Consider the following 15,663-nt stretch of genomic DNA (forward strand, 5'->3'; position numbering starts at 1 on the left):
GAGGCAAAACAAACTTTACTTTTTCTTTTCTTTCTCCCAAAACTCATGAAAGATTCGCAGCGGGTTCTGATTGGCTGCCGCAAAAGTCGGCCCCTCTCCTGATTGGTCGCTGGAGCCGCTTCCGTGTTGTCACTCAGCGGCGGGTCCCTCCTCTCACACAGCTGTGCCTGAGTTTCTCCGGCAGCCTGCCTCTGACCGAGCACCGGGACGGGAGGGAGATGAGGTAGACTCCGACTTTTTTCTTTTTCCCAACGAAAACGAAGCAAGTTTGTGTCCGTCGAGCGGCTGCACGGGACGCTTTCTCATAAATGAACTCGTGTTTCAGAGAGCGGGGACACATTTCGTCGAGTTTTTAAGAAGACTGAGGATTTTTACTGGAGGGAAGTTTAAACCCCTGCGCTGCCCGGAGGGGAAAGGTGAGACGGGTGCTGCTTCAAACTTTTCCTGGCTGTCCCCGTTTGAAAACACCAATATAAGGTCGTTTGTCTGATATCTTGTGTCTGCTGGTGCAGTTGTGTTGACTCTGAACTCTTTACGCATTATGTTTGACAAGTGCCCCGCGGTGTAACCAGTTCACCCAGCTCGACGGAGTTTCGACTGCTGATTGACTTCCAGGTAAACCGCTGCCGAGGTTTCCCACAATCCCTCGTAAAGTAGCCGTTTCACGACAATGGCTGGTCTGATAAATGTCCACATGAAGACCCTGGAGGACCTGACGCTGGACTCCGGGTACGGGGCGGGGGACTCCTGCAAGTCCCTCAGCCTGTCCTCCTCCAAGTCCAACTCCCAGGCCTTCATGACGGCCCCTCACCGGGGCAACTGGTGGTACTACTCCGGCTCCATGAACAGCAGGAACAACAGTTGGGACACGGTCAACACCGTCCTGCCTGAAGACCCGGAGGACATCTTCTCCAAGTGCCCACGCTTACCTGAGCTGGAAGAGTTCCCCTGGACCGAAGAGGAGGTGGCCAAGATACTGCGCAAAGTGGCCGAGAGTGGGAGCGTGAAGGCGGGACCCGCACCTGTGTTCTCCCCGGAGGCCGTGCGGCGGCTGTCCGCCCTCCTCCGCAGGGCTCTCATCCGCATCTCCAGAGAGGCGCAGCGGCTCAGCGTCATGCACTGCCGCTGCACGCGCTTCGAGGTGCAGAGCGCCATGAGGCTCGTGCTCAGCTGGGCTCTGGCTGACCACTGCGTCTCCGCCACGGTCAAGGCCATCTCCATGTACAGCATGAGCGCCGGGGAGCTGCTGAGGAAGGGCAAGTCCGCCCGCTGCGGCCTCTCCTTCTCCGTGGGACGCTTCTTCCGCTGGATGGTGGATACGCGCATCTCCGTGCGCATCCACGAGTATGCAGCCATATGCCTGACCGCATGCATGGAGGCTCTGGTGGAGGAGATAGGAGCCCGGGTGCTGATGGCCGAGAGGGGTCATCCGGGGCCTGATGCAGGGTCAGCGTGCGCCCCAGTGAGCGCAGAGGCCCTGGAGGGGGTGGTGAACAATGATGCGGAGCTGTGGGGAGTCCTGCAGCACTATGAGCACCTGATCTGCGGGAAGAACGCCAATGGTAAGAACATCTTTTTACTGTCTTTTCAGTGCTTTATAATAATCAAACTGTCAGCTTGTTCTGTGGGTGAATTGATGTGAATGGCATCTTTCAGAGTGTGATTTGCTGTGTGGTGGTGGATGTCAACATTCAGCCCCAAACTTTCCTTTATTCTGTCACACACTCTCCTCCCAAAGTGCTGCATGGTCACCACTTTCCACTCCCTCACAGGGTGGAAAAGGTGAACTGTGTGCCTGCTGGATACAATAGCAGCTCTTTGTGCGTGAGCATTTGATGGCTGCGCCGCTAATTCGACCTGACAGAATAGGAAAGTAACAGTTCAGAGGCATCTGATACGAACAAAGACAGCATTTTCTCTCTGACAGGGTCGTACGAGGAGAAGTGAGTGCTGGATTCTGTGTGGAGCGGCCAAATTAGATTTTAAAGCCACTTCACTCTCATCAGTCGGTGGCAACTTGAGCCCTCACGCGTCACTCCTCAATCTGCTGCGGTGATTTGGGGTGCGGAGAGCCTCCGGAGCACAGGCAGGAGGCTTGCCTGTTGACACAACTCTGTGTTTACGCTGACTTCACCTCTCATCCTCCCGCTGTGTTGGCTGCACTCCCCTCAAATCCTCCCCTTCTTCCATTTCCTCATCCTGCTCTCCTCCTCCTCTCCTCCTGTTGGACAAATCCCTTTTCACCCACCACCATCCCCACATATATTACATCACTCTGCCTCCTCTCTCGTCCAGCTCCAGCTGTGTCTTGCTCCCTGTCCATTTGTTTTCTCCACCCTCGCATCCCTCCTCAATCAACTCTCTTTCTCTCTCCTCTTCGTCAAACCCTAGTAGACTCACAGGGCTCTTTCCATCGCTGTTCTGGCAGTCCAGCGTTGAGTTGATTCATGAGCTTGTGTTGGGACAATGTAACCAGCCTTTGTTTGTGGCCCACTACCAGCTCCCTGGAGCAGAGCTTTTTTACTGCAGGACAATGGCCTTTTGTTGTGTGATTGTGCAGCTTAGCCCAACGCAGAGGGAGAGAAAACAAATGCTGGGGAAACTGGGCATACGCATCTAAGTACATACACAACAGAGAGACAGAAAATAACTGGAGATGGCCTTTATTACAGGGCTGCATGCTCACTGATTATCCAAGTCAAGATTGAGGAGCACCTCTGTATGCACGTGGAGAAGATGTTAATGCCAACCTCGTAAAGGTCTGAGATCAGTCAGCACATAACACACACCTACATGTACACGCTAATTCCCTGACACCTTACATTTCATATTCTGTGCACCACATTTAAGCCCTGCAGGGGTTAAAAACAATAGTGCATTGCATGGGAATTGCCATATGCTTGCGTTGGACCTATTTCATTGCAAAATAAGTTAAAGAGCAGCTTTTGTCCCAGTATTTAACCAGATGTCTTTTGGTTGGGCCTATTTTGGTGAGTTCAGTCATTGGTTTTGAGAAAGACCAGTGTGTGTGTGTGTGTGTGTGTGTGTGTGTGTGTGTGTGTGTGTGTGTGTGTGTGTGTGTAATAACAACGGACCATTATTCTGACCACCCTAGCTTTTTATAGGCCCAAGACCGGGGCTGTGCAAGCCACACACCCCTCGACCACCTTACCACCTGACACCCCACACCCTAGACTCTTGCTTTCAGCACCCGACCCCCCCCACTCTGCTGCAGAAGTTCCCTCCATCAGCGTACATGAAATTGCAAAGATCCACTTTGTCTCAACCAAGATAATCTCAGAAAAGGGAGTGAAGACTACTGATCATACGGAAGGGCAAAGTCTGATTAATACTCCTCCCTCCCTCTTGATTTCTCTCCGTCTCTCTGCCTCGTTCCCTTTCTCAGGGGCTGGCCCACATCTGGAACTCTTTAAGTCAGAAATGACTTCTACGGCTCCAATAACAATTCTGAAAACTCCCTCCCTCCCTCCTTCCTCTCCTCCTGCCCTCTCTTGCTCACTTTTCTCGCTCTTGGCTCTCTCTTTTTTTCTTCTTTGCCTTCACGTCCACTTCATCTTTATCTGTTTATTTCTTCTGGTCTACAGGGAGTGCATTAGAGGAACCCGGTTGTGATGTGCCAGGATCTTATTCATTACTCATGCACATGCAAGTTCGAGCGTGCACAGACGCACAAACGCATACCCTGAAACCTATTTAGTCTGCTGCTTTGCATGTGTTCAAATGGCTCCACGGCACTGGTTTGAGCTCACTACACAGTGCCGCTATACAGAGGAATCCATTTGTCATTCATTTCTCCACACAAGGAAATAGCGGGAGCGAGCTCTTCCTGGTATAATTTGTGTAGATAGTACTGTGGGGCATTTTAAAGTGCAGAGTAGTAGCTTTACTAATGGACAGTGGAAGTGGCTATGAAATCATTGATCTTTATAACTGGCACACAGATGTCTGGTAAACTCTGGTCCGGCTGGTGGAATGGTTTTCCATGTGCTGTCCCACTTGAGCTTATTTGGGAATGTCCCCAGACTTTTTTAGTGTCTGTTTGTTTTCCAAAGTTAGCTGTTGAAGCGTGGTCGATAGTTATATATATGCAAACGAGTGACTTGACCTTGAGCAAAGGTATTAACTCTCAACAACTCCCATTCACGCTTTTCAGTGGGAGATTGTAGTTGTAAATGGCGGCTCTATGTCTTGTATCAATCTAAAGCAGGGCCTATCTGAAAGAGAACATTCATGCATGAGAGCATGATTTACCTGGATAAATAAACTTTGATTCGGTCCAGCACTAACAAAAAAAGTTCAGTTACCCTGCCCCAGCTCTATAAAGGTAGTAAAAAAAGGCTGTGAGTAATGGGTTTTGGGTGCACTCAGAGAGCAGGGCATATGATTTGCTGCTCAGTATTTCCCTAAATATGTATTTAGCCCAGAAAGAGGCGTGGGAACAGTGGGCAGAAAAAGATGCAGGGAGAGCAGCCCAGCACTGTGGTCACACAGATGGGGAAACCAGCACTCTGAAAATACACTCCCTGCTCCACAAATCTGGAGCAGGATCAAATACAGCTTTTGGAAAACATATCGGGATATTAATATTATGGTGAAATTGATTTAAGCTCATCCTCGTGTGATGTATGTATGCCTGTTCGGCATGCCGCACATTTTGCCCCGGCATTAACAGCAAGCCTGTATTTGGCCTGAATAACTGCACAGATGAATGTTAGGTTGTGAACACTGTCAGCAGGTCAGTGTGTGTGTAGAGTTAAGACCATAAGTCATATAGCTTTAGTGGATAATAAGGGTTAATCCTTCACAAAACACTACAGTTTCTATTTGTGTGTGTGAGCGTGTTATGTGCGGGTGCATGTACCACCTCAGGCTACACACATGCACACACACACACACACACACACACACACACACACACACACACACACACACACACACACACACACACACACACACACACACACACACACACACACACACACACACTGATGGTCCATGTCACTGTTTGCACTGGCTTCTTGTCTGGTCCCAGCTGTAAAAACACTGACCCATTAGAGTGCTGGTGTGCACATGTGTTTCAATGTGCTCATCTGTGGGTGCTCAAATGTACTTGTGTGGGTATAAAGACTATTCTTGGAAAGCCGTGACTAATGCTTTCACAGATATTCACACTGCAAATGAGTTGTCGGACGATTACAAAAGCAGGGACGTTGGTTCAGGAGCCTCCTGTCGATATCATATCCTTTGACGCAGATCATTTAGTTTGTGACATTAATAACCATCAACGTCAGACAACCTTTCTCGACAGATTGTTTACTCCCTGCTGTACTCAATTGTCTCTCTTTGCAGTCGTTATTTTGATTTCAAGCCACACTCCTCCTATTACATTACAGTAGCATGAGTCATGCTTCTCAACACTGTTTACAGTAAAACACTGATAAAGAGGAAGCGAAGAATGATGGGGAATAGGATACTCAAGGGAAAAAAGGGGAATGGACACAAATGGAAATGATGACAGCAAACTTGAAAGCATTTGTGCTTTTGCATCTCGATTTATTCTTTTCTAATTCTTGGAGAGCAGGGATTCGAGGCTTCATCCTATCCAGAGAGAACAGGAGTGTTCAGATTGGAATTGAGCTACTTTGGCCTGTTTAAATTGGAAAATGTGCAGCCAGTGTGTCACATGCGTTACCACAGAGTTCTGGCTGTGGTTTTTCTTCTCGAGGGAGTCTGTCCTGCACGTTGGGGTTGGGGTTGCAGCCGGAGCAGCTAATGAGGGAAGCAGGAAGACTGGGCTGCTAGATGGCTGGAATCTTGGACCAGGCGGCTTAGTGCATCGCCTGGATGCTAGCATGCTGGTTTTGTTGAAAAGGAACCACTTCACTGCCACATGCACCTGTGTTAGAGTCTGGCTTGGTCATCACAAAATTAAATCTGTTGAGGGTCAGAAGTTAAAGGTCAGTGGTAGTTATAGTAGTGCGACCGAGTGTTTCTTAATAGAAACACGTGCATGAAAAGGATACAGTTATGATACAGCTAAGAAAATTGACTAAAATATGCAAAGACTGTTGGTCTGGACAGGTTGTTAGGCTTGTTGGTGTTCATGGAGCCTTGGATAAATTACTTTGCTGTTACCGTGAAGGGCAGAGCTGGCTGAGGAGCCAACTTTGTTTTTAAATGATTGACAGAAAACACTACAGAGTGTCCATAAGCTTCCCTGTATCATATTGACCTTGGTTGCCACAAGTTACCAGAGTCTTTATTTGCGACCGTCTTGCCCACCTAATCAGTAGCTATAGCAACACAAGCCAAAAAGGAATAAAAGCGGAGGGATGGCAACATAACTGATAATGATTCAACATCAGGTTTAATGTGTGAGACTGAGACTGAGGTGCAAGAGAAAAGTTCATCTGGCTTCTTTTTTGTCTAGACCTTCACATGAAGCTGGAGCGGAAATGGTACCAAAATGGATTGTGCAAATTTAAAGTCTTGTTTGCTCAAATGTCCTGAGTACAAGAAAATGGTTGAGTTAATGCACCTGTGACTTACGTAAAGAAAAACAGACATTTTTAGATATTTTCCTTCATGATGCTGAATGCAGACTTTACTGTAATTATGACTTACAGTGCAGAAAAGACCATGTGCATAATAAGCTACTGTTGCATTGAAAAAGGGCAATTGTCTCTTATCGTACACACCCCAGACATAAACCAAGTACAGTCAGACACTGTAAGAAACCTTTCATTGCAGCTACACCACCCTCTCACTCGGTTATTTAACACAGAGATGGTTTGATTAAGTATCACAGCATATGGGTTTGCGAAATAAAAAAGATACAGTACTCCATTCAGTCTTTTGTTGGTTGTTTCTGTGGCGGTGCTGATCCGTTCCGCCTTGCTTTTAAACATTTGTACGGGATCTCACAAAGAAGTAAACTCTTTGAGTCTGTCAAACCACAAACCCCCACTAAAACCATCAGCTTTCCTCCTCCTTTCCCCTGAAAAATCAATGCCAACCATCACAGTTCTAATTGCTAATAGGCATTAGCTGGCATGCATCAGTTTCCCTGCATGTGTGCTCCAGCAAAACTGAAGCCACTTACTGTAGTCAATACAGAACCGTTCTGTGGGTGATTTGGTTGTAATACTTGATTACACACAAACAGATCAGATGGGCAAACAGGGGAGTGTGGAGTGAGGAGAGGGAGTGTGGAGGAAGGGGGGATCGGGCAGTGTGTAGTTTAAGTGGAAACAGATTTGTCTGACCAGGGATTGGATATAATAACCCCTCGCTGTGTTCTCTGGTGAAATCAGTTGGAGTCATACTGACTTGGCTGAATGGAGCCAGGGAGAGATGAAGCTGCAATCCCACATATCCTCTCTGATTGGGATCTATATAGTCTGGTTGGTCAGAGCCAAATCTCTGTCGCTGAGGAAGAGTTTGTGTGTGCAGAATTGCTCCTGTGTACGCATGCATGTGTGCCAAAGGAAGGGCTTCCATCAAGGGAGAAAAAAAAAGGCCACGGCCTCTTTTGGCTGTTTTTGTGAAGTTTTTTTTCTTTCAAGTATAAAGTGTTGTTTTTGTAAACTGGACTGAAAGAGGGAGCTTTTTGTGACGCCGTCAGTGACCTCTTTGTCCAGCGGAGTCAGGGCAGCAGTGTGTGGAGCCTGAACCGGTTCAGATATATTGCACTGGAAAAGCAAACACTCGTCTGCAGAGCCACGGTTGTACACATGTCTCTCTCCTCCAACTTTTTCTTGGCCACGTCTCTCTTTTTCACACTTCTGTGCTTGTAGATGTTCTTTGACATGTGCAATACACTGGTGTACACTCAAGTAGACTTGCACATTTACACATTAATACATCAATCTGTCATAATCCAGAAGTAAGAGCAGTCATTTTGAGTATATGTTACTGTCTTACCATCACTGTTACACATATTGAAAGTCTACAGGTAGGAAAACACCTAAATGCCCCCTGCACATATACAAACACACACATTAAGACCAGCGCCAGGCAGAGAAGATGCTTTTCTTTTTATTGCATGACTACGAAGGTTAGTGTTCAGAGGGTGGAGTAAGCAAACGTTGTATCAGTGGACAGAGACACTCCTGTTCCTGCCTCTTAACTGTTCAGTGCTTTCCAGTTTGACTTTAGAGCCAAAAGACCATAAATACAGATACATCAGTAACTGCAGTACTTCTTATACCTGCGGCTCACACCGTAAAATCAGCACCGACCTAGCAGACCGTCCTCTGCAGGTTGAGCAATAGTTTACAGCTTGCATGATTGTTTGGAAGTTTCTCCAACAGCCCGAACCGCCGGCCAACTTTCCAGAAGTAGAATTTGGAGAGAGTGAGAGAATGAAAGAAGGAAAGAAAGCAAGAGAGAACAAGAATGAGAATGGAAAAGTAACATCAGCTTTTATGACAAACTTGTTGGTGAGTGTGCCAGGCTCAGTAGGCAAGGTGCCCGTCATGACAGGTTAACTGTGTGTGTGTGTGTGTGTGTGTGTGTGTGTGTGTGTGTGTGTGTGTGTGTGTGTGTGTGTGTGTGTGTGTGTGTGTGTGTGTGTGTGTGTGTGTGTGTGTGTGTGTGTGTGTGTGTATGTGTGTGTGTGGTATTTTGCCCTGCAGTCATAAGTAGGCCACCACAGCTTTTGACTTTTCTTGCATGTTTTTGCCTTTGATGCCTTATTGCTGTCTCTCCCATCTCTGTCTCTCTCCTCTGACAGTGATGCTATCTGTGCTTTGAGAGGGTGCGTGTGTGTGTGTTGGCCTGGATTTGTCAGTGGAGTTGATTGAGGCCTGAGTGAGTGAGTGACTTTTAGCACAGACGTCCAATCTCAGAGTGATGACTGGAGACAGGGGGTGTCCAGTCCTGTTTGACTGAGCCCGAGGAGATGCAGCTATCTTTGGGAGTGAAAGCACAAAGAAGAGGAAGAAAGACTTTTGCTCTTGCTCCTTTTTTTTCCAAGTCTTCCAGTGACAGGAATTGATATGGTTTGTTTCAGTATGCGCTCACTACTACTACTATGAATAGGGGTTGATACTCATTCTCTTCCTCTTCCTTCGCCCCCCTCCGTCTCGACTGTCTCGTCTCTCTCCCGTCAGACGCTGGAATGTGTTTTGTTTGTGCGTCGTCGAGCCTGCCGCCTCGTCAGCAACAACACATACATAAACATCAAGGCTTAAGCGGCTTGTTTGAATCCCTTTTCACCCTCATCGTGGGATATGTTGTCGCCCCTCCCCTGAGTTGTGCTGACAGCCAAACCGCAGTCGGTTGAAATCATTTGAAGTCACTCTGATATGAGAGTGTTTCTTTTGTTATGCTCTATCAAACCTGGTCATCAACCCAACCTCCATAACACAACACCAGGCTCCAACTTCCCCCTTGACTCTCTACTTTTTTGCCATTGTTGTTCTATCAACCTCCATTGATTTCAATCTCTGACTCTGGCCCTCAACTGTGAAACTTTTTCCATTCATCTCTCATATTTTCTTGCACCATACACATGTCCTTCTTTCTCTACTTCCCACTTGCTCTATGCAGCAGAACTCAGCCTACATTTACATTTTTATTTTCCAAAACATTTGCTTTTCCATCTCCTGAACACATCACCTGTTGGGTCAAGGTCACGCCAAATAGACACGTGGTGATTAAAAGAAACCACAGCGACTCACACAGCACATTTAGACCAAAACCATGTTACAGTATGGCTTCCTGGAATTCCCTCGTGGTTAGTGGAGGGAAGGGGCACACTTAGCGCTGGGCCATATGGAGAACACATGCGGGCACAGGAAAGCAGACTCTGTCAAGACAGGACACCCTTGACGGCAGCCTTTAGTCTCTTGCTGTCGATAAGATCTGCACAGCACGTCCACCACATGTGGACTTCTTCCTGGATCCAAAATAAACATTTCTGATCCCGGAGGTAACCAAAAGAATATGTGCGTTACTTGGGGAAAAGATGGTAACAAAAACTTTTGTGAAACGGAGGTGTGACTCCCCACTACAGACTGTGATTTACGACTTTGGTGCCTAGATGTACATATAAAGGTTTAGATAATGTTTAGGGAGATGCAATCATAGTGGGAACAGTCATCATCAGGTGGGCCTGTGTTTCTGCTGCAGACTTAAGAGGCTCCTTATTTACACATAATCACCATGTCTGTGTGTTTCCTTTAAATATGCTCAGGAGTGTTTGGGTTTGGAGTCTATGTTGTGTTTGTGTGGCGAGGAAAAAAACTTAGGCCTGCTGCGATAAGAAAACTCTGACCTGCAATCTGTTTGCGTTACTGTGTCTGTACAGGATATGTCTCTCTGGGTTTGTTCCCACTAATTTGGGTCACATTTAACTGTGTGCATGTGTGGGCTCATGGCCACGTGTTGAACTCTGTGTTTTCTATGGGCTCTGTCTATTCAGCTACATCTGATGTGTGTGTCTGTGTTGGCCTCTCCCTCTCCCCGTCTCTGTCTATCTGTGATGTGTCGGCCATCTGTGTGTCCCCGCAGGGTCACAGACAGTTCTGGACATAATACACTCCAGTAATGGTCGCCAAGTTTCCTCTCCTACATTGATAATCTGCCTATTGAGCATTAGATGGGTGGAGGGAGAGGAAAGAAAAGGGGAATATGGTGGTATGTGGTGGAATTTCACACTGATGAAAGGATGCCTTGTTTGAGAGAGTTTGGAGACATGGAACTTCCTTTGGTTCGACTTGATGCTTCTCTTCAAAAGACGGCTCCCCTTATCTTAAACTTATTAGGCAGTGTGCCTCGTGTCTGTCAGTGCACTCTGTGAGATGATGTATCATACTATTGTGTCTCTGTATGTGCAGAGGCTGCAGAGGAAGTCTTTCAGACAGCAGTTAAACAGACCACGGCTTAAACCAGGCGCAGAGCACCCCTCCACGCTTTCCCCCCTTTTCTCCACCTCAAAGAGCAATAACAGCCTTTAGAAAAGGGTCCCAATGCCAACATGTTCATCAGCTCATCAAATCTGATTCTGTTTAACTAACTATGTAAGCCCATTGGGATTATTACACATGTTAGGATTAGACATTTGTTCCACCCGCGTGGCCTGTAGACGCAAGTGTGACTAATTTGGGCTCTATTGAACAAGCATTCTCATTATTATACACATGTTTCACATTAGGTAACAGTCCATACAGTGCACATACTGTATATAAGTTTGTCTGCATGTCAGTGCCCTGGCCTTACGGTGCTTCTGTTAAAAAGGGCTTGTAAAGGCTCGCTCAAAGGCACCCTGGCAGTAGTTAAATGTATAATGTAAGAGCCAGCCAAGCATTTGCTCTGACAGAGGTCAAGTAGGAGGAAGCGGTGGAGCTGCAGAGGTCAACACACCTTTCTGCCATTAAGAGAACCTACCAACAATTCAATGCTTTGTCTTTTCGTTAATAGTCTGCTTTTGGCAGGGAGCTCCTCAACCGGTGAAGGAAGGAGCCTTTCAGCAGTCCAGTCAGGTGCTAAGAAGGGGTGTGTGTCTGCATGATGAGGTTGGAGGGGGCAGATGTGTCAGGAGTTGAAGGCGGGTGAGGGGGAGAGAGTCGGCCTGAGGGTCAGCAAGTCATAAATACTGCAAAACCCAACCAGCTGGCAGGCTGAACCACGGCCAAACTGTGGAGCGTTAGCAGCTTTTACTCATCAAAGTGGTTTCTTGAAAATATTTTGACAAACTTGTGTTCGTTTGTTATGCTTTTCAGCCAAAGGGATTTGTTTGGACATGAGGTCCGCAGACGGGATCCAACCCACAGACAACAATTGAAGTTAGCAGAGACAAGCCCACATGTGAATGCTCAGGCAGGAGATGTGCTGATGCGTCTCTGTGACTCTGATAACATTGTGGCTCTATCTCGGTGTCTATATAGACAATGATAACACACAGACCAGCACTTGTATGCACACACTAAGAAAATCAAGAACCACTTGAGATGGAGACACAGACTGATAAGTAGCAAACAGACAGACAGGAATTTACATTATCAGCATGCGGTAGATGCAGGTGTGACAACCAGTGCTTCTTAACCTCATTAGGATGTCTGTGTGATATCTGCTGTTAGTGGGAGAGAGACAAGAAAGGAAAACAGATCCTCAACATTCATCGTGTCTGGGTGGATGGCTATCATCTCCAGCCCCATGCTGGGACAGGCAAACTTTAGCTGAGGCCCCTCTTCTTGTCATGACCCCGTGGAAACCTCCCAAGAGCGCCATCTCTCTCCTCCTCCTCCATTCTTCACTTCGATCTTCGTTCCACTTTCTCACAGAGACACACACTGTCTCTTTAGTTGCTCCCTGCTTTCAGCGCACGAGTCTTGAAATACCATCATCGTCTCCTGCAGAGGGGATCACGAGGAAAGCAATAACATAGTATTTTGTATGGGTCTGCGTGCTTGAGTGAAAAACAGATGTTTGTTTTTCTCAGCGGATGCATTTGCATATGAATTTGTAACTGCAGACGAAAAGAGAAGACACAGAGGCTCAGGTAACAACAGTTTCACTTGAAACATTAAGGACTCTCACTGTGCTGTTGAGTTAACGACTTGGCCAGCAGACGAGAGGGGAGAAGTGCTATTAATGTGTTTTTAAAACGGTTGAACATGAAGGGATTAAGGTACCAAAAGTAGGTCTGATGTATCTACCTGGCTCAGTGCTGAGAGATGCAGACAGGAGGGAGAGCAAAGTGGAAAAAAGAAAGGCAGACATGACACTGACAAGCACACAGAGAGAAGAAAGTCAGAGCGAGAGATGAACCTGCCTGCTGGTTCTTGGCTGTAGTGCACTCCTGCACTGAAGGCCGTAATTACACTCTGACCGACTCATGTTGGTAGCTAGAGAGTGGTGAGGTCAGCATTTCGCTGGCTAACACAATGAGGTCAAGTGCTATTCATGCCCTGGCTTGTGTATTTCCGCATGCAACTGTCCATCTTACACTCTCCGGCTCTCTGTTCGGGCTATCTTTGTCTTGTATGAGTGTGTGAGCATGTCTGCAGGCTTGGTTTGTGTGTCACCGCAGTCTGAAAATTGAATCAGTGAAGTCTCGTATCTTCCAAACCTTCTCTTTCCTTCTTTCATTTCTCTGTGCGTCCTGCCAGTTTCTCCTCCAGCCGAGGGTCAGCCAGGCTCCAGGTAACCTGCAGTACAGAGACGACGGCTGGGGGAAGCATCATAATATCCACGCTCATTCACCAGAAGGCTGAAGCTCAGTTTTAAATATGCAGGGTAATCTCTGGGTATCAAATTGTTGGGAGGATGGCTGCAGGGCTCTCTCACGCTTTCAGCAGGGGACTTAAGAGGTCCATTTACTTCTTGAAATACCATGACTGTCCTGTTGCAGAATTGCTTCTTTACACAAGCTCTCCCCAGACCCTTCCCATCTTCATCACGGTGTGTGTTATTTTCTTCCCGTGTTTCTCTCAAGAGGCAAAAGGTAAAATATGGCTAATTATCACCCGGCAGTTTTCGCAAGCCCTTCTGAGACTTCACAGGCTGAAACTGGAGAATGGGAGTTGTCTCAGGGTAGGGAAACAATGTGTGTATGTCTGTCCATGTGTGTGTGTGTGTTCCTAGCTTTAAGGCTTTGGGTAGTCTAAACCCCAACCCTGAACATTTGGCAAGGAGTTGAATGAAATATCCCACGAGCCTCTCCTTCTGTCTGTCTGTCTAGCCATTTGCGGTTGTGGGGTTTCCCGAGCGGGCAAAGCAGGGGCTGCTGTTTATGTTAGAATGGGACAGGAAGCAAAGGAACTAAAAGTTAAGCAAGAATTGTGCAAAAACGAGAGATTTTGTAGAACAAAATATCAGGACAAGTTGCAAATGCAGGAGACGGGGGCTTGTCGATGGAGATCGACGAGCCCTGCACACATGCTCGGCCGTCGTCATCACACCCAGACGACCCTACGGTGGGAAAAAGGAGAATGAAAACAGATTTGTCACTCAGCACTCTGTTTGCACAGGAGCCGTGTGAGCATGTGCAAGAATAGTACCCTCTACCCCAATCTGTTGCACACAAACATTCCTGTAAAACACTCACACACCCACTCCTTTAAAGGGTCTCCGCTGGGCAGTCTGGTCTCTCTGGGAAGGGTAGAGGGGTTTGTGTGTTTTAGTGTGTGTGGTCAGGATGTGGCTAGCACCTCTCACTAGTCATGATTTACTAACAATACCCATGGCGGTTAGAGACTGACACTCAGCAGTATTACTAAGTCTGAGTGGGTCGGACGAACAATAATGTGGAAACTTTTTCCCCGAGTCTCCCGTTTCCCCCGATTTTCGTTCACATTGTAACACAGTCTCACTCGCGAAGTGTGTGTCGTTCCTGATTTATCGATTGTTTCCTGCCAAGTTAGGTTTTATTAATTTCTCCAAAGGGCGTAGTTGGTAATATACAATGAGGCCAGTCCAAAATTTATGTGTGTGAGTGTGCCAGGGTGTGAGTTTGTGTGCTGTTTTTTCAGGAAGGAGTTAGAGTCTGTCTGCTATTATTTAGCCATTGTGGCTTGGGAAGCGTTGTGGGAACATCAGTTGAAGTGAACTGACCGGGTCTTCTGCGATACTCAGGAAGAAATGCATTAGCGCACATACATGCACACACACACACACAGACACAGACACACACACACGCTCATGAGAATTTCCCAGCTTCTTAAGCAGTTAAAAGGCAAATGGCCTTTGGCTTTGACATTGCTTGTACTTCTTAAAGTGCTCCGTTTGTTAAAGTGCTCTGGTTTTATAGTTGGAAGAAACATGGAGGAGTTTGAGAAACACAGCAGTCTCTCTTGAGGTGATATCTCCCCTCGTCTGCGATCCTTGTCTTTCTTTTTCCATCTGCTGCTTAGAGGAGATGGCTGCAGTGGGTGGTCCACCGAGACCCCTGGAACAGTAGCTTCTTCAGACCTGCATAACTCGCAGACACGCACACTCATACATAGGCACAAACACTCGTGGGCAGATGCATTAAAACACACCATGCAGATTAAAACCTGTCTGAAGCTGCAGAGATGACCTTATAAAGTATTTCAGTGACACACACAGTGAGTCGAGCTCTCCTGCAGCACCTGCGGAGGCAACAGCTGGGAACACAAACGGCAACAAACACCAGCCCTCGTACCCGTGCGCACACACGTACGCTCACCACCCACAACTTTATTTGTGTTGCCGCCACGCTCGGGCCGAGGAATGTGTGAGCAGGTGCCCCCTGTAGAGAAGAAGCAGCAAACAACCATCACACAGGGTATGTGAGTCGTTTGTGTTGGGGTCGCAACACTGTTGGCTTTGTGTTTTAAAGGACAAGACTACAGTAGAGATGACTCAGGATGATGGGTGATAATGTAGCCATGACTCACCTCTTGATTTTTCTTTTTTTGAGCTGAAGCTGAAGAGTAGAACTTTAATGGATTTACATACGATGTGGCCGGCCTATGTAAGTTAGAGCACAGCGAGGAAGAGGATACACACTCGATCAATGTTTGCACTGGGACAGGAATAAATGGAGCTTCATTACTCATTTTAATATCCCGAACAGGCCAAAAATAAACCAACGTGCCAAGAAAGCACACTCATAATCTGACACATATTCACGGGTTGGCATTTCTGTTTCTGGTCTTTTGTTTCAAGTGTTAA

At 47.0% G+C, this 15,663-nt stretch overlaps 1 protein-coding gene across 1 annotated transcript in view; it reads left to right on the top strand.

Annotated features, from left to right (window-relative positions):
- Positions 1-586: 586 nt before the first annotated feature.
- The window catches only part of abtb2b (ankyrin repeat and BTB (POZ) domain containing 2b), a 44,692-nt gene continuing 29,615 nt past the window's right edge, over positions 587-15,663 (top strand). Inside the window, exon 1 of the mRNA XM_073471243.1 lies at positions 587-1,562. Coding sequence (XP_073327344.1) covers positions 671-1,562 — 892 coding nt within the window. The 5' untranslated portion in view covers positions 587-670. The remainder of the gene's footprint in view (positions 1,563-15,663) is intronic.

This window comes from Pagrus major, chromosome 8 (assembly GCF_040436345.1).
Source record: "Pagrus major chromosome 8, Pma_NU_1.0".
In the NCBI taxonomy this organism is placed as follows: domain Eukaryota; kingdom Metazoa; phylum Chordata; class Actinopteri; order Spariformes; family Sparidae; genus Pagrus; species Pagrus major.